Genomic DNA, 19,966 nt, shown 5'->3' on the forward strand with positions numbered 1-19,966 from the left:
TCAAGTGGTAGAGTGCTAGCCTTGAGCTGAAGAGCTGAGGGACAGCGCCCAGGCCCAGAGTTCAGGCCCCATGACCGACCAAAAAAAAAAAAAAGTCAAGAGATTTCCTTAGAGCTATAATAAAAGTTTTGTTGGGTCTGGCTCTATAATCCTAGCAACTCAGGAGAGGCCAGAAAAATCTACCAGTCTCTTTATCTCCAATTAACCAGCAAAAAACCAGAAGTGGCGCTGTGGCTCAAGCAATAGAGCATTAGCTAGCCTTAATGTGGAGGGTGGTTTAAATTCTTAATTTCCAGACATAACAAAAAGTCATTATTGTAACTTCAATGTTCCATGTAGAAGAGTTGTCTAAAAGTTTTCTTAAGGAGAAAAATCTTTTGAAGAAAAATAACAATAATGTAGTGCAGCAAATATTTTGTCCCAAAGTACAAGTTCAGAGGTTAGCTGTCTAGGTTTTGCTATTACTACCTGCGTATTTCTGTCTGTCTCTCTCTGTCTCATCCATCCTCACTCTTCCATTTCTCCTTCTCTGTCTCACTGTCCCTTCCTTCTTTTTTTTTTTTTTTTTGTCGGTCGTGGGGCTTGAACTCTGGGCCTGGGCACTGTCCCTCAGCTCTTCAGCTCAAGGCGAGCGCTCTACCACTTGAGCTATAGCACCACTTCCGGTTTTCTGGTGGTTTATTGGAGATAGGAGTCTCAAGGTCTCTCCTGCCCGGGCTGGCTTTGATCCGTGATCCTCAGATCTCAGCCTCCTGAGTAGCTAGGATTACAGGCGTGAGCCACCAGTGTCCGGCCCTTTTTTTTTTTTTTTTACCACTCACACTATCTGTTTCTACTTCTGCTACACATTACTCTTTCTCTCTCTTTCTCTTTCTTTGGCAGTGCTGGGCAAGCATTCTACCATTTGAGCCATTCCCCAGCCTTCTGTTACTCATTATTTCTTGAATTATAAACACAAATAATTTTGAAGTTAAGAATCTTCTGGAATGATTTTTTTTTCTGGTTCTAGTAGCACAATTGGATCGAGATTTAGAGTAACACGTTTCGAGTAAAATGTTTCTGCATTGGATTGGCCAATGTATCCATGATCCTTAACATTGACTACACATGAGCCTCACCTTCTTGCTCTCAGGGCCTTTCCCCCTAGAGACTGATTGAATTGGTCTGGATTCTGTTCACATGTATATTTGACAATCTCCCTGCGTACAGTTTTATGTTAAAGTATGCATGGTAATCAGCAGTCTATGAAGTGTGTGGACTGTGTAATCATTGTGACTGAAAGTGTAATCACCAATACAGTGGCATCCGCGTCTCCTAATCTGGTTAGACATGCAGAATCTCAGGTCCCAACTCACGTGTACTGCATCTGTATTTGCATGAAAATAAGATCTCTAGGTTATTTGAGAAACATTGATCTACAATTTTTATTGGCTCTGTTTAAAAAAAATACTTGTAGCTGCCAGGTGCAGATGGCTCACACCTGTAATCCTAGCTACTGAGTACCTGAGATCCTGAGATCTGAGGATTATGGTTCAAATCTTAAGTTAGCTATCAAAAAACCACAAAAATCCAGAAGTGGAGCTGTGACACAAAACAAAAAAAGCTAATGGGTAGCACCTAGGCCCTTAGTTTAAACCCTAGTGTCAACGCACACACACACACACACACACACAGAGTTGAACAATTTGGAAAGTTAACCAGCTTAATTAAAAAAAAATACTCTTAAATTCAGTAAGGAAAAGAACTACAAAATATTGTGGAGAAAATAATTAGGAAGATCATGAAGACCTAGAATACCTGAACACAGCAGTACAAAGTAGTAAGATTGAATAAAAAAGTCTTTCAAAACAAAGAATAATCCAGGACCAGGTAGCTTTACTACTGAATTCTACCAAACCTTTGAAGAACTGGCGCTATTTATTTTCAAACTATTCCAAAAACTTAAAAGGGAGGGAATTCCTGCAGACAGTTTCTTCGAGACCAGTAATAACCCAAATCAAAACTAGACAAGGATAAATCAACAAAAGTGAAATATTCTTGTTGGACAGAGATAGAAAAAAAATTCTCAACAAAATCCTATCACGTTGAATTTAACAGCATATGAAAAAGATCACTCACTGTGATCAAATGGAATTTGTTCCTGGGGTGTGCAGATGCTTTTATATAGACAGATAATCATAATACATCACATCAACAGAATGATAGACAAAAATTATATGGGCATCTCAATAGACTCATAAAAAGCATTTGATCAAATCCAGTAGCCTTTCACGATAAAACATCTGAACAAATTAGGTATAAAAGAAATGTACCTCAACGTAATAAAGGCTATATATGACAAACCCATAGCTAACAGTATATTGAACAAACTGGAAGTGTTTCCTATAAGATCTAGAATAAGGTCAGTATGTCTACCCCACCACTCTTATTAAACATTGCACTAGAAATCTTAGCCAGAGAAATTAAACAAGAAAAAGAAAAAAAATGGCATCCAAGTAGGAAGGAAAGAAGCAAAAATACTCCTTTTTGAACAGGATATGATTCTATATATAGGAAAACCCAAGTCTACACAACAGACTTTTAGATGAATTCAATGAAATTACAGGAAAAAAAATACCCCAAAGTAAATCAATGCAGTAGCCAGGTACTGGTGCCTCATGCCTGTAATCCTAGCAACTCAAGAGGCTGATATCTGGCGGATCAAAATTCTAGGCAAAGCCAGGCAGAAAAGTTCAGTATACTCCATCTCTAAAATATTCAGTAAAAACCAGGAGTGAAGGCATGGTTCAGTGACAGAGTACCTGCCCAGCAAGCTTAAGGCCCTGAGTTCACACCGCAGTATTATCTAAAAATAACAACAAAAAGCAGCCAACACTCAAACATCATTAAAACCACCACATTTTCCAGAAGGTTCAACAACCAAAATACCAGGAGCAAACCAAACCAAGGAAATGAATGACTTCTACACTCAAAATTGCCAAACATTGAGGAAAGAAACTGAAGAAACAAAATAAAGATCATCTACGTTTATAGAGTGGAAAAATCACTATTGTTAAAATTATTCATATTATCAAAAGCCATTTGCAGATTCAGTGAACTCCTCATCAGTGTATAAGCGGTATTCTAACTGGAAACAGAAATTGTAAAATTCATATACCAGTATGGAGTGCCTTGGATGGCAAAAGCAGTCGTAAAGTTACAGAATAAAACTGAAGACAAATATCTGACCTCAAGGCCTACAAAAGAAGAGTTGGAAGCAGATAGCAGGGTACTGACATAAAAGTAACTACATAGATATCCTCTCAGGAGGCTGAGTCCTGAAGGATTGAGCTTGGAAACAAGTTGAGGCTGCAAAGTCCACAAGACTCTGTCTCCCAAATAACCAGCAAGGTGTTGGACTGGAGGTATGGTTCACATGGTAGAACATCAGCAGTGAACAAGAAAGCAAGGTGAAAGCAGGAAATCCTGAGTTCCCAGTAGTAGCAGGTGTGTACTCACACACACAGTTGATTTAAGTGCAAGGTTGGTCCTCTGCCACTTGAGCCACAGATCCATTTTTTGCTTTTTGGTGGTTAATTGGAGATCAGAGTCTCATAGATTTTTTTCCTGCCTAGGCTGGCTTTAAACTTCAGCCTTTAGATCTCAGGATTATAGGTGTGAGTCAAAGACACCCAGATACATTTTTTTTTGAAGATTCTATCATATGCTATACAAGCCAGGGTTAAGAACGGGACCAGTGATGTAAAGGTACCTAAACAGAAAGGATTTCACAATACATTTTAGGTTACGACTTAAATGAGTCACATTAACTTAGAATCCACACCATTGTTGATGTCCTGTAAATACCCAATGCTTGTTTTCTGCTGGGCTTTATAACTTGAAGGACAATCTGGACAGGATATTTGAATTTTCCTTCTTGTTCTATCCTGGAAGTTATTTTTATCCAGCTTTGCTTCCTAACCTCTCACTGCTGCTAGATTTATGGTACTTTTTTTTTCTCTTTCAAGGCCAATTCCCTTTTTGGAAGAATAGGCTACTGACCTAAATCGCAGCCTCCTAGGAGAGGTTCTCTTCAATCCTTTGGAAGCCCAAGGACAGGACGTGGAGGAGACGGGAGGGAGGGCTGCACACTTCCCTCATCATCTTCATTCCTGAGCTCTACTATTAGTTTTGCAAACAACTAAATTCCCAAACAATTAATGAGATTTAGTTAACGGAAGCAATCATGTATAATTGATGAACTTGTGCATTATTTAAACACTCGGAGCTTCTGTTCATTTTAAATAGCATTGACTCATAAAAATTGGCATTACAGAGGGGGGAAAAAGGGAAGGAAAAATTTCTGTCACTTCGTTGACCATGTCAGTAAGTCACCATGAGGACACGAACCAGCTACTTTTTAACTTGCTGATAGACAACATGCTCCTGTTTAGGTTATTTTGATGGAGGACAGCAATTAATTTGTATCAGTGTTCAAGACTTTTATCACCACCATATTGTTAATAGACTCTAAATTATAAAACCAGATGTGGCCTAGATAAACCCAACAAAATTGATTTGAGTCTTTTTAAAATGTTTTTTATTGTAAAAGTAGTATACAGAGGGGTCATAGTTACATGAATAAGGTAATGAGTACATTTCCTATCAAGCATTGTTACCTTCTCCTTTGTTTTTCCCCCTCCATCCCTTGCCAAGTTGTAAAGTTCGTTTTCAAAATAGTGTCTTGTATATGTCATAATTATAATAGGTCAGCTTGTGTCCTTGTTTCAGCATTTTGTTATTTCCCTTCCCCTCCCCAAATTAGAAAAATGTGACTTTGTTGCCCTGCATCTGATTTGAGTCTTTTAAAAATATATGAACATTTTTAATTTTTTGTTTTAGTTTAGCATATGTTTATAGTACATTCTTTTTCTAAAAACATATTTGTACTTTAGTGCATGTGCATAATTGTAGTTACTGAAATACTTTCTTAGAGTTGTGTAAGACAGTTTCATTTGTATACCACTAAGAAATAATGATCTTTGCTTCATAATGAAATAACTACTGTCATCCTTGGGATTTTTAGAAAAACTCCAAAAGGAAATGAAGATGTCAAAGCCATCATTTTGCTAGGCACTGATGGCTCATGACTAGACTCTTAGCTACTCAGGAGGATGAACACTTACCTCTAATTAACCAGCAAAATGCTGGAAGTAGAGATGGGACTCAAGTGGTAGAATGTTAGCGCCAAGAAGTGACATCGATCAAAATGCATTGTATTCATAGATTGCGTTGCTAAGTTGAAACTCCTTTGTAAAAATACTTAAAAATAATTTTTCAAAAAAATGAACCCCTAAATGAGAGTGCAAGTGCTAGTCCTTGAGTTCAAGATCCAGAGTGTACAGAGAGAGAGAGAGAGAGAGAGAGAGAGAGAGAGAGAGAAACTATCATATAAAACTCTGCCCTTAACTAAAAACTTAGTTAAGAAACCTTAACTTGCTTAGGTGCTGTTTTGTGTGCGTGTGTGTGTGTGTGTGTGTGGAAACCTTAACTTGCTTAGGTGCTGTTTTGTGTGTGTGTGTGTGTGTATGTGTGTGCGTGTGTGTGTGTGCATGTGCATGCCAGTACTGGAGTTTGACCTCAGAGCTTGGGCCCTGTTCCTTAGCTTTTTCACTCTTGGCTAGTGCACTACTGCTTGAGCCACCACTCTACTTTTGGCATTTTGGTTGCTAATTGGAGATGAGTTTCATGGACTTTCCTGCTTGGGCAGGCTTTGACTCATCCTCAGATATTTTGAGTATCTAAGATTATAGGAATAAGCCAGTGGGCTGCCTGGCAGATTTTCTTTTTGATATCTAGAACTTTGGTTTTATATTAGATCACTTTTACAAGTATTGATATCAATTGTGAAATTTAAAGTCGATGTATGTAGCATTTGTTATTGTTGTTGTTGGTGGTGGTTATGGGGCTTGAACTCTGGGCCTGCGCGCTGTCCATGAACTCAAGGCTAGCACTCTATCACTTTGAGCCACAGTGCCACTTCTGGTAGTTAATTAGAGATAAGAGTCTCATGGACTTTCTTGACAATGCTGACTGTGAACTGCAATCCTCAGATCTCAGCCTCTTGAGATGCGAGGATTACAGGTGTGAGCCACCAGTGCCTAGCTATATATAACATTTTTAATGTATTGATAGAAAGGAGAAGCTAGAAATATAATTAACAAAAACATTTATAAATAAAACATGACATAGCCTCTTACAGATTCATATATACATATATATATATATATATATATATGTTTGATGGACTTGGATGATTTTTTTCTATGAAAAAATGAAAGTTTGCAGAAGTTGATCTGAATCTCATTAGAGGAAATTGAAGCTGCTTGCTTGGCATTAATGACCAGTAAATCCGGATTTTGTCGTGTCATTTAGAATGTTCTGTTTTACTGGCTTCTTTCACTTAATTGGTTTCTGAATCTGCTATGAGTTACTTTTTACTTTTTAGCAAGTGATGACTATCAAACTTGCATCCTCACCATCTCCTTTCCTATCTTCTGTCAGTTATATTGACATTATAAAAATGGTACAGCATGAAAGTAATTCTTAATAATCGCATTGCAGATTCTCTCCTAATTGTGGTGCTTCTACCTACGTAACTTGTGATGTGTAACATAGACTTGGTAGAGCGTATAGGACAGGTATTACATTACATCATTCTCTTATCTTTCCTTAAGTTATTATCAGTGCCTTCACTTCATGCCTGAACAAGATGTGTCCTTTCTGGGGAGCTCTGAGTGACATTGTTCACACACACGGTGTTGTGAGTGGCAGCCCCAGAGTTTACAAACACCAGAACCCCAAGAGTTAATGTCATTTCACAAGTGGCATTGGTTAAGAGGAGCAAAAGTACTGTGGGTTAACCAGTTTGATTTCATAGAGGTCTAGTTTTCTAGACTTAGTCTATTGGAAAACAGCCTGTATGGTGACATTAGTATTGTCTCCCTACATGCTCCATATCTCACAATTTATGAAATATCCATATAATATAGATGTGTAAAAATAGAGCCTATTTAACACAACACTGCTTGAAGTTGGTAAATGAGTTGAGGTATAAGAATCCAGGGTGCAGCCATAAAGAGCTTAATGTACATGCACACATGCGCACACATGTACGTACAGCACACACACATATAAACAGGCGTAGTCTAACACACATGCACAAACATGCACGCATTGGAACACATCAAAAGTTGGAGATTTTGCACATGTGAATGGAAATGCAGAAAAGTTATTCATCTACTGCTTTGTTGATAAGGTGATTTTTTTTATTTTTATTTTTTAGCTTATACTCTTCCAGGGAAGGCAGGCAGATGGTTTTCAGTTAGGGAATCAAGAGATGGTCCCACAGCTTTTGTGGTAGCCACAGTGATTACTCTCATTTCTGAGGTTTTGGCGCTGATATCTTCCCCTTTACATACCTTAGTTCCCTCATTTTCCCTCTGGCTGCCTCTAACCTTTGTTTTGATAAACTGCCTGGGATTTTCCTTAAATTATAATCAAATATGTCTTTGTGTTGACCACCAGAGTCTCATACCCATAGTATTAGCTTCTTAGGTGGTGGCAATGGGGGAATCACAGTTCCAGAAGAGCCTGGGCAAAATCATGCATGAGACTCTCCCCTCCCCCCCCCCATCTCCACAGACAACGATGAGTGTGAACAGACAAAGATGACTGTCACCCTAGCTACAGTGGGAAGCATAAATAGGAGGAACATGGTCTAAGTCAACCCAGGCACAAAGCAATATTCTATTTCAAAAAAAAATTACTAGAATGCGAAAGTCTCAAGTGATGGGGTACCTGCCTAGCAAGCACAAGGCCCCGAGTCCAATCTCAAGTATAGAAACAAATCCAAACTAGACTAAAAAATGGCTTTTAAAACAAATCTTTCTTCAAAACATCTTTGTTCTGTGTCTAACTCTCTCACGATCCCCTCTCTGACTAACCCCTGTGCATGAGACGCTGACCTCTAAGTTTCTGGATTCCCCATGCTCCCAGTTCTTTTCTCCTCGTCTGACCTTCAGGAGTCTGCCTTTTGTCAGCTGCACCATCACCTCGGTCTTTTTTGGGGGGGTCAAATGTGTGAAAATACTAGGGTCTCCTACTGGGCTTTTTCACTCAAGGCTGGTTATTCTACCATTCGGGCCAAACCTTCACTCCCAGCTTTTTGCTGGTTCTTTGGAGATAAGAGTCTCACGGACTTTTCTGCTCAGGCTGACTTTGAACCATAATCTTCAAATCTCAGCCTTCTGAGTAGCTAGGATTATAAACATGAGTCACCAGCGTCTGGGCACCTTGGTTTTCTCAACAGCTAGCTCTGTGTAGGTTTTGCAGTGGGAGTCACTGGCAGGAGATCGGAAGGTGGAAAAAATGTATCAGCCTGCTGTTCTGGCTATAGCTGTGCAATCCACTACAGCTCCCCCTGGGCCCTTTGTCCTGTAAAACTGCAATCAATGGGCTCCTGTAAAGCCATTTCTGTCTCCTGTTCCTTTGCCCTAAGGGAATGAGGGCTTCCCACCATTCCTAGAGTCTGGGTTCTTGGCCAGCTCTTGTTTCTTTGTGTGGTATGTTAAATTATATCTAGCTGTCAGTTCCCAGACGCTCACCATTAAGTCTCCTTTATTTCCCTACAACTTAGGAATGAATGATAGCATTTCAATTTGGTTGCTCCTGTAATTGGTGGTGTGGAAATCTGTTTGCCCTTTGAAATAGTGGGGACACACATCATGTCACATTCATTTTTGAATGTGGATGTCTTGTAGAGGATCTGGCGTGTAGAAGGATCTCAGGACATTTTCTAGGACCTCTTAAAAATGAATTCATATATTGCTATTACTAGATTTCTCTTTGAAAGTCACTCAACCATTCTAACAGTATTTTCATTGCGTATATACCTGGAATTGGGATAAATAGCTTTTGAAATTTCTTTACATTTTTTCTTCTACACAGCCCAGGAAAATATATCTCACTAGCCTCACTGAGTATTCCACATGAGTCATGGAATTATGAAAACCACAGCAAGAAGATAGGAGATGACACTTACTGACTTTGGGTTCTCCCAAAGTCACATGTGCGCATTGCTTGCAAAAAGCAACTGTGCTGTCATTCATTTTTTGCACCTTCTCCTTGTCTGCCAAGCTCTCTTTGGTGCCCTATTGTCCCGCAAGTTGCCTGTTTGAGTTGTTTGAATTAAGAGGTTAGAACAGAAGGTCCATCTGCTCTACATGACTATTAAATTATCATACGACTTTGCATAAGGAGAAGTTACCCTTGTGATGTTACCATGCTTCCTTTCCCCTTTGTGTAAGCAAGACTTGGAGCGTCAAGCTCTTTTATTTCTTGTACTTGAATAAGCTTCCATCATCAAGTGGTATAATAGGCTTAGAGGTCTTTGAATGGCAGGTACTGAATAGAAGGAAGAAAGGTTTCATTTATTCTCATCATCTTATAAAAATGCCATACTTATTAAGTGTCATTAAACATGCAGTATGTCAGTTCTTGGTATTTTGAGTTTACCAGGTTTTATAAGGAGAAAAAAGAAGCACATTGTAAATTACACATCGAAGAGATAGAGTTTGCAATCAACCTGGTTCATTAAGTTAATGCATATGTTATTTTAATTCACAATATGATGGATAGCATGCAACTGACATAGCTGTGGCTTCATTTAGAATATTCATGAGTGGGAAAGTTTCAGCCAGCCTGTAAGTAATATAATGTATAGGAGTAAGTTATATTCTTTTCCAGCAAGCACCTAAACCGTTGTAATCATTTGGCTGGTAGATATATATTATATAATCAAACTTGCTAATAAAAGCTGAGTAAGGAGGTCTGTTGAAGGATGGAGTCTTGAAAAAAAATGTGTGTGGTTTCCATTGTTTAAAGTGTGGCTTTAAATAATCAGCTAATTTTTCCAGTGAAGTCCAAAGTTGGATTATGCTTTGAGCATTCACATTTATACAACAGTTTGTCAAAATGAATAGAAATGCATCTAATTTCTGTGTTACCAGTTATTGGCCTGTTGATGCTTTTAAAGGTAATGGGAAAATAGAAATTCAGAAGATGAATTTTTCGTAATTTAGATAAAGGAATTAGAAGGTAATGTGCACATTCACCTTGTAGAATCTAAGAATCTAGAATCATAAGACGTTCAATTTAGTAAGTATGGGGAGCAAAGTGGCAGAATCTGTGTCCTAGCTTCTCATTCTTACTGAATAATTATTTTGGGGTAGGTCTAGGTTATATGGAGAACTAAGATATTTATATCTGGGGTACACTTGCTAAGCAAAGTGGTGCAAAATTATAAAAGCTGAAGGTAATTTAGATTTATTTTTTTAAATTTATTTTTATTTATTTATTTGTTTTTTTTTGGTCCGGTCGTGGGGCCTGAACTCTGGGCCTGGGCACTGTCCCTCAGCTCTTCAGCTCGAGGCTAGCGCTCTACCACTTGAGCCATAGTGCCACTTCCAGCTTTTTTCTTTTTGCTTATGTGGTGCTGAGGAATCAAACACAGGGCCTCCGGCATGCAAGGCGGAGTGCTCTACCACTGAGCCACCTTCCCAGCCCTGGTAATTTAGATTTAGAAGGCAGAGGAGGAGCCTGAGAACAGGTCTTTGTTAGCATGAAGGAGAACCTGTCTCTGTTAAAGAGCTGAGTCAACAGGGGCAGTGTGTGAATAAGCAAACAATTTCTGTTGGCAAATGTGTCGATTGTAAATATTTTTGCAAGATTCTAAAAGCAATTCTTTGATACTCTATGCCCCTTCACTAATTAAAACGTGGCATTCTTTGGTTCTGAATCGTGTTTTAAATTCTTATGTCATTTGGAATGGAAGTAAGGTAGGCCAAGATTAGATTCATTTAATTTAATTTATTTTAAAAAATAATTGTTTCTCTTTTCTTTTCTTTATTTATGTTTTGTTTATGTGGTCCTGAGAAATTGAACCCAGGGCTTCATGCATGCTAGGCAAGCACACTACCATTAAGCCACATTCTCAGCCCTTAAAACTATTTTAAATGGACATTCCCAATTCACATATGGATAAGTAATATTGAACTATAAGAATTTCAAGCTTACAAGTACATGCTGAAATTAAAATAGTTTCTGCTTAATTTTAAGTTCTCTAATGGTATAGAAAACTGGGCTTGTCTAATATTGTGCTTCTCGTATTAAATACCTACTCATTATGTTGTAGGTAGACATACCTATCAGACAAGTCATTGGCTGTGAGTGAGTTTTTTTTTTTTTTTTACACTTTTTTCAGCCTTATCCTGTCTTTCAATGCAGTGCAACACGGAACACTTCACTCTTCCTCTTCCACCCCATTTCAATCTAAACTTAACTTGCAAGAAGCAAATTTAAGTTTACATTCATATGTACCTTAGAAACATATTAAATTCACATTTCAAGTTAGGGAGCACTTTGAAGAAGGTGTGGGACCTGATGAAATATACGTGATGAAATGATATAACAGCTTCTTAGTTGTTTTTCCTAATAAAATATCAATATGTGTTTTTTTTTCTTTCTCCAAAGCCATATGCCAATTTCAAGGACGAACTTACTTTGAAGGAGAACGAAATACGGTCTATTCCTCTTCTGGAGTGTGTGTGTTATATGAGTGCAAGGTAAGAAAACTAGTTGTGAGTCTTTTGGAATTGTCTCTTTTGGAAGTGTTTCTTTAAGAGCTTACCTTTACAATTCCCCCTTCAAATCCTAAGGCAAGAAAAAAATGCAAAATCCCAATTATAAATTTTTTATTGTGAAAATACCATACAAGGGGTTACAATTACATGGGCAAGGTAATGAGTACATTTCTTATCAAGCATCGTTACCTCCTCCTTTGTTTCCCCTTCCCATTCCTTCCCTTCCTCCCTTCCCCGCCCCCGCCAAAGTTGTAAAGTTCATTTTTCCACATAACGTCTTGTACATCTCATTGTTGCAATGTGTCCACCTGTATCCCTATTTAAACAAGTCGTTTTTTCCCTTCCCCTCCCCAAATTATACCAACATCAAATACAGCGAAAACAAGGGTTGTACTGTGGGGGAGGGACATACAAAGCAACATAGAAATCACCTTATAAATATGTTAGAAACAATCGCAAGAAAGAAAAACCATTTGAATCCTTATCTTGGGGTTCATTTCGCCTAATATCAACTTATCTGACCGTTTCTGCTTGTCTCAGACAAATATTAGTTATTGCAAATAAGTGAAACCATGGGACCTATGTTTCTTTGGGCCTGGCTTACTTCACTTAATAGAACTTTTTCCAAGTCCTTCCATTTCCTAACAAATGGGGCAATGTCATTCTTTCTGATGGAGGCAGAAAATTCCATTGTGTATATATACCACATTTTCTTGATCCATTCATCTACTGAGGGCCAGCTGGGTTGGTTCCATATCTATGGTAAATAATGCTGCAATAAACATAGTTGTTCTGGTAGCTTTAGTGTGGTCTTGTTTGTAAACATTTGGGTAAATGCCCAAAAGTGGGATTGCTGGGTCATAGGGGAGCTCTATGTGAAGTCTTTTGAGGAACCTCCATACTGCTTTCCAAAGTGGTTGAACAAGTTTATATTCCCATCAACAATGCAGTAGGGTTCCCTTCTGGCCACATCCCCTCCAGCATCTGTTGTTATTAGAGTTCTTGATTAAAGTCATTCTAACTGGGGTGAGGTGGTATCTCAATGTTGTTTTGATTTGCATTTCTTTTATGGCTAGGGAGGTTGAGCATTTCTTCATGTGTCTATTGGCCATCCTTCTTTCTTATTGAGAGAAGTTTCTCTTTAGATCTTTAGCCCAGTTATTTATTGGGCAGCTGTTTCTTTGAGGATTTGTTGTTGGGGGATTTAATTTTTTGAGTTCAAGGTATATTTTAGATATGAGATGAAGATCTTCTCCCAATCTGTCGGCTTTCTATTGATCTTGCTAGCTATGTCCTTTGCCATGCAGAAGCTCTGCAATTTCATGCAGTCCCATTTGTCCAACCTTTCTTTGATTTGCTGTGTTTCTGGGTCTCTTTTAAGAAAATTTCGGCCTGTGCCAAGGAGACCTATGGTTTCTCCTATTCCATCCTGTAATGTTTTCAGAGTGTCTGCTTTGACTCCGAGGTCTTTGATCCATTTGGAGTTGATTCTGGTGCAGGGTGATATAGAAGGATTTAGCTTTAGTTTTCTACAAGTGATTAACCAATTTTGCCAGCACTATTTACTGAAGAGGCTGTCTTTCTTCCATTCTATATTTTTAGCTCCCTTATTGAAGATTAGATGGCTGTAGGTCTGTAGGTTCATTTCTGGGTTTTCAAATCTATTCCATTGGTCCTGAGGTCTGTTCTTGTTCCAGTACCAAGCTATTTTGATTACTATGGCTTTGTAGTTGAGTTTAAGGTTTGGTATTGATATTCCTCCAGCACTGTTCTTTCTGTTAACCGAATTATAATTAACTGTAAAAAATGTCTTATCTTTTCAAGCCTCTAAGATAATAGTTATAAATAACTTTACAATAAGTTCAAATTAAAGTTTGCCCAAATTGCCTTCTATTTTCCAAAGCCAGTTGGTTACCTGTCAGTTCTATTATGAGAAAAATGCTGGAGAAGTTGCACTATGTTTGTCTCTTATAATTTTGACCCTGATGATAAATATAACTCAGTTTGATTAAAAACCAAACATAAGCTACCTAATAGAGGTTAACTTTTGTATGAAGATGAAATTGATATTGAGTTTTTAAACCACCTTTCAAGAGTATTTTAAATGAATGAAGGAATATTTTAACTATTTCCTTTCCACGGTCTCTTGCAGTATGTATTCCTCCTCTTAGTGTTACTGGGGATTGAACTCAGGGCACTGTGTTTACTAGGTAGGCACTAGAACCACATCTCTAGCCCTTTTTTGTATTGACTCTTTTCTAAGTGTTCTCATTTTATAGCCAGGTTGGCCTGGCTATGATCCTCCTACCTGTGCTTTCCTGTATTTCTAGGGATTATAGGCTTAAGTTATGTGTCCAGTCATTTGGTACAATAGAATCTCACAAACTTGTTTATGCCTGGGCTGGCGTGAAACCACCATCCCTTAACTTCCACCTTCCAGATAGCTAGGATGATAGGCCTATGCCACCATACCGAGCTGGTAGTATTTCTTAGGAACTCGTCTGCTCCATAACCTACTGCCTACAAAAGTTAAGTATGTTTACAGTGTTACTCATATTGATTGGTAATTGTGTGTGTGTGTGTGTGTGTAAAATGCAGTACTGGGCCTTGAACTCAGGGCCTGGGTGCTATTGCTTAGTTTTTTCCACTCAGTGTTGGCATTCTACCACTTGAGCCACACCCCTATCTTTGGCTTGGTGGTTAATTGGAGATGAGTCCCACAGACTTTTCTGCCTGGCTGGATTCGAACTCTAATCTTCAGATTTCAGACTCCTGAGTAAATATCTTACAGACATGAGTCACTGGCTTCATATTAGTCTTTTAGAAAGCATAATACTGTGTTTTTTGACCCTACTGTTGTATGTCATATTCTATTGGAAGGAAATGATCTACATAGAAAGTATCCAATATGTTGTATCTCTGATTTTTCTTTCTTTTCTTTTCTTTTTTCTTCCTTTCTTTTTCTTTCTTTCTTTCTTTCTTTCTTTCTTTCTCTGCCTTTCTTTTTCTTCCTTCCTTCTTCCTTCCTTCCTTCCTTTTTTCCTTCTTCCTTTCTTCCTTCCTTTCTCCCAGGGCTTGAAAGCTGGGACTGGGTGCTGACTCTCAACTCCTTCTGCCAAAGGCTAGCTCCCTACCACTTGAGCCACAGCGCCACTTCTGGCTTTTTCTGTGATTACTTGGAGATAAGAGTCACAGACTTTCCTGGCCAGGCTGGCTTTGAACTTCAATCCTCAGATCTCAGTCTTCTGAGTAGTTAGGGTTATAGGTGTGAGTCACTGGCACCTGTCCATACACCTTGTGTATGGATCAAGGGATGATTTGGGGGTGCAGAGATTATATAAAAAATTAAGATAATTGGTTTATATAATTAGTAAGAATTAGGGTACGGAAATTGTAAGAATTTTACTAGGATAAATTGAACCTGAAAGAAGATCCATTTTATGCATCTCACTTTGGAAAAACATTAGGATATTAAGGAGAAAATGTTAAGAATCAGCACAGTGTCAGATTTCATTTTCTAGAGCATGAAAGCTCTAGAAATGGAAGCATATAAAGTGCTCATTACAACGTACTCAAGCTGCTCCCTTTGGTTTAAAATCTGTTTTCCTCTGATTTGTGTGTGTGTGTGTGTGTTTAAAATCTGCTTTTCTCTTATCTTAAAGAGAACTCAGGTATAGGAAACTTATAATGAATTTAAAGGTGGCGTTTTCTCTGCCTACATCTCTACACAAGAGCTGTTTCTAGTGGAGTAAGTCAGTGTAGATGGAAAAATCTGGAAGACTTTGCATGAGATCTAGTAAACCCAAAATGACAAAAAGGTGTCAGAGAAAGTTACTTCAAGGAAAGGGGGAAATGTATCAGCTTGTTTCTGATGGTAGTCCCTCACCTTGAAATATGAGCTCTAAATTTAAAAATATTGATGGCAGTTGAAGTCTGTCTACTTCAATGTGTGTGTGTGTGTGTGTGTGTGTGTGTGTTAGAAATTTACTAGGACAGTTGTTTATTTGATTTTAGGTGTTCTATAAAATGATTTGATACCAACTTAATTTAGTTAGAAGTTTCTAAATATAAGCAACACCACAGGTGTTCGGTTAATATTAGGAGTCTGCCTTTTATTTAAACAAAAAGCACCCTGTCCTACTCTGTGTGTTCTGTGCCGCCTGATAGAAACGTGATACAAGCTACAAACACAAGTTTTGTCAGGCTATTTTTGAGATTTAACCCATGCACTTGCAGCATCCATCCTTGTTTCAATGTGAATCAATAGAGAAATAATCTGCGCACTATTTTTCATTCTCTGGCCACAGTCCATCTTCACAAGTTCGTGTTTTGTCAGAGTGTTGCGGAGCCACAGGAGGGCAAATGGCTGTTGATTGGGCAGCACAGTTCTGTCACCTCACAGAAGCTTTTATAGTTTCTGCAAAATTCTCGCCATTGAGAATTTCTGTTACTTCATTTCACTCCAGCCCAGTAGCTTCTGTGCTTTTATTCTCAGGACCGTGGATTCTGCCCCTTGTTTTTCTTATTCTTCTTTCGTTGTGGTTCTATTTTATGTTTTTATTTATCCTTAATTAGTTGTACAGAGGGGACTCAGTTCCTCATGTCAGTTTATGAGGATGATGTATCTTGATCAATGTCACCTCTTCCCTCTTTCTCCCCCATCTCTCCCAACCCACCCTTCCCCTCCATTTGCCTGGTTTTGTTTTCACATATGTACATGGAATATTATGATTGTATTTGCGCACCCTTAAAGCTCTTTCCATCCATCTGCCCCCACCTGTGTACCTCACCGCCTTCTCAACAATACATGCTCCACATCCTGGTATTCATTTTTGCTAAATTGTAAATTAGCTGATCAAATGAGTTAAACCATTGCAATCCTCTTCTGTGTATACCTTTGTTAATACATTTGTGCACATGTGCATATCACCTTGTATATGTTTACAGAATGTATTTATAAGGTAGATGTAACTTCTATATATGAGAGAAAATGTGCATGCTTTGTCTCTTTGTTAAGCTTTTCTTAAGTGATTTAAGCTGGCAGTGTAGAAGGTGGATGTTTGCTTGTAGGACAGGACTCCCGTAGTCAACAGATAAGTGGTTGCTGTCTTGGTTTCTCTTCAGGAAGTATTTCACTTAATATGATTGCTAGAACGATCATTTTACATTGGTTTATTTAAGAAATGTTTAGCAGGGTGCCAGTGGCTCCTGCCTATAATCCTTGCTCCTTGGAAGTTGAGAATGGAAGGAGTACAGTTTAAGACCAATCTTGGCAGAAACGTTTGTGAAACGTATTCTCAACCCTTAGATAGATACTATTGGCATTGCCTGCCATCCTATTTTTGACAGGAAGCTTAAATAGGTGGATTGATGTCCATCTGGGTGAATGGGCAGGATGCTGTACCCTGTCTCAAAATAACCAGCACAAAAAAAGACTGGAAACGTAACTCAACTCTGAAACACCCACCTAGTGAGCACATGGCCCAGAGTTTAAAACCCAAAACTACCCTCCAAAAGAGAGAGAGAGGGAAAACAACCATCTTTAAGTATCCGAATATGCCCTAATGAAATCCTGTCTTCATTTTCCTTATAAAATTATGTGTGAGACTCTTTCGATACTACCATGTGAAAAAGCTCAATTTTTATTTGTTGTTTTTCCCATTGAGTTATTGATTTAATTAAAGCTCTGTCATTGCTACAGTTGATATTCAATTTGCAAACATGCTGTAAAACTAACAGAAATTTGGTCAGGCCTCAATGGTTCACACCCCAATCCTAGCTATTCAGGAAGCTGAGATCTGAGGGTCACGGTTTGAAGCCAGCTTGGGCAGAAAAGTAAATCAGACCTATCTCCAATTAACTAGCAACAAGCCACAAGTAGAGGTGTGGCTCAAGTAGCATGGTACCAGGCTTGAGAAAAATAGCTAAGGGATAGCATGTAGGTCGTCAGTTCAAGCACCCAGTACTGACACAAAGCAGCAAGATCCAAAAAAATCTAACAAAAAATTTTCGGCAAGTTGTAGATGTGGTTGTATGTTATCATGCTCAACCTCTCCACACTGCTTGTGTTATCTTTGTGTTATCTTTAAGGCCATGTAGTGGAGTGAGTGAGCTCACTAGCATAATCACTTCTTGATTAAGTCCTAATGATGAAATTCCTGGCCTGTCTTTCTGTTGTCTAACAGGACCAGACTATGAAGCTGGTAGAAAGCTCAGGCTGTCCAGCTCTGGACTGCCCAGAGTCTCATCAGATCACATTGTCTCACAGTTGCTGCAAAGTTTGTAAAGGTAAGAGGTTTTTTTTTTTTTGATAAACTATAAATACTTATGTGCAAGAATATAAGGATGGAACCAGTGGTTACTATGTTAAATGAAATAGTACGAGTGGAGAGCCAGGTCCTGGTGGCTCACACCTTGGTCCTAGCTACTGAGGTAGCTGAGATCTGAGGACTGCAGTTTGAAAGAAACCTGGGCAGGAAAAAAGCCTTGAGAACAAAAGCTCAGGGACAGTGCCTAGGCTCATGTCCAGCCAAAAAAAGAAAGACAAATTCTACATGTTTACACTTAGGAGGCGTGAAAGCTAAACAAGTTGATGTGGAAGAAGCAAAGGATAGGATTGTGGTTACTGGAGCCCAGGAAAGGCAGAGAGAGGCTGGGTAAGGGATGTGTGTGGATAGGAGAAATGACTTCTAATGTTTTGTAGTATGGTAGAAAAACTATGGTGGCTGACAGTTAGATATTTCAAAAGGCCAGGTGCTGGTAATTCATGCCTGTAATCCTAGCCACTCAAGGATGCTGAGATCTGAGAATCACAGTTTAAATCCAGCTTTGGCAAAAAAGTCTGTGAGGCTCAATCTCCAGCTAACCATCAAAGAGTTCAGAAATGGAAGTGTGGCTCAAGTGGTAGAGCATCAGTCTTGAGCACAAACACCAAGTGAATATGCAAGGTCCTGAGTTCAAGCCCCTTATTTTTCTTAATTTTTAGGCTATGTGTATGATGCATTTTGATCTGTGTCATCCCTTCCAGTGAGAGATTTGAGGTCCCCAGGTCTTTTTGCTTTTGTTCCTTTTTTCCTGGGCAGCCTGGACTGCCATACTCCTATTTATGCTTCCTGTCTCTCAGGGACATCGTCTGTGCCATGTTGTTGGCCTTGTGTAATTAGCTGTCCCTACTAAACTAGTGCCACCACACTCAGCTTTATTGGAGTTGCTTGAGCTAGCCTCTAATAGGACCCTCCCAATTTCAGGCTTCCTAGTTGCTAGAATTACAGGTGTGAACCACAAGGCTTGGTCTTACATTTCTACTGTGCTACCAGGTGATGCTGATAACAGGGGATAGCAAGACCATGTTTTGAGTAATCTGTTGTTAAAAAAGAGATGCCAGTGGCTCACACCTCTAATCCTACCTGCTCTGGAGGCTGAGATCTGAGGATCTCAGTTTGAAACCAGCCTGGGTAGTAAAGTCCTTGAGGATTTTATCTCCAATTAACGACCAAAAAATCCACAAGTGAAGTTGTGGCTCAAGTGGTAGTAAAATGCTAGTTTTGAGTAAAAAAGCTCAGGGACAGTATATAGGCCCTGAGTTCAAGCCTCAGGCCTGGCACTAAAACAACAAGAACAAGAACAAAAATAAACTCACATAAAACTCAATAACTTCATACAACCATTTTAGTCTAGAGATCAATATGATGGGTCAGAAATTCAGACTGGGCTTAGCCGAGTAATTCTTCTTGTCCTTGTCCTTGTATTATTAATGGGAGACACTCTCTACTGCTAGTCAAAAGCTGGGAGGGGTTGGGAAGTTTACAATGTCTCAGCCTAGGCTAGGCATTGTGGTCAGGATAGCTAGAAAGATGGAGATAACCAGGATTCTCACTTCTCTCCATACTCTCAGAACTTTTCCCAGGGTATTTCCATCAGCACATGAATGAGATATTTTGTGTGTGTGTGTGTGAGTGTGTGTGTGTGTGTGTGTGTCCTGGATTTTGAACTCAGGGCTCAGGTGCCATTCCTGAGCTTTTTCTACTCTACCGCACTTCTGCTTTTTTTTTTTTTTTTTGTAGTTAATTGGAGATAAGGGACTCACTGACCTTTCTGCCCAGGCTGGCTTTGCCCCATGACCCTCAGATTTCAGCCTTCTGAAATTACAGGTGTGAGCCACTGGTGCCTGGTAGTCAGACTTCTTAAATGATGATTTGGCACTTTAAAACATGAAAGGCTGGAATGGACATAACATAGCTTCATTTATACTCCATCCATCAAAGCCTCTCTGGACCTGACCAGAT

General features: G+C 39.0%; 1 protein-coding gene across 4 annotated transcripts in view; it reads left to right on the top strand.

The window, feature by feature from the left end:
• Positions 1-19,966, top strand: part of Nell2 (neural EGFL like 2) — a 318,903-nt gene that overhangs the window by 121,020 nt on the left and 177,917 nt on the right. For all 4 annotated transcript variants that reach the window (XM_013018840.1, XM_013018838.1, XM_013018839.1 and 1 more), the window contains exons 11-12: positions 11,572-11,663; positions 17,867-17,969. In XM_013018840.1, coding sequence (XP_012874294.1) covers positions 11,572-11,663; positions 17,867-17,969 — 195 coding nt within the window. The remainder of the gene's footprint in view (positions 1-11,571; positions 11,664-17,866; positions 17,970-19,966) is intronic.

Source organism: Dipodomys ordii, unplaced genomic scaffold (assembly GCF_000151885.1).
Source record: "Dipodomys ordii isolate 6190 unplaced genomic scaffold, Dord_2.0 Scaffold42, whole genome shotgun sequence".
Taxonomy (NCBI): domain Eukaryota; kingdom Metazoa; phylum Chordata; class Mammalia; order Rodentia; family Heteromyidae; genus Dipodomys; species Dipodomys ordii.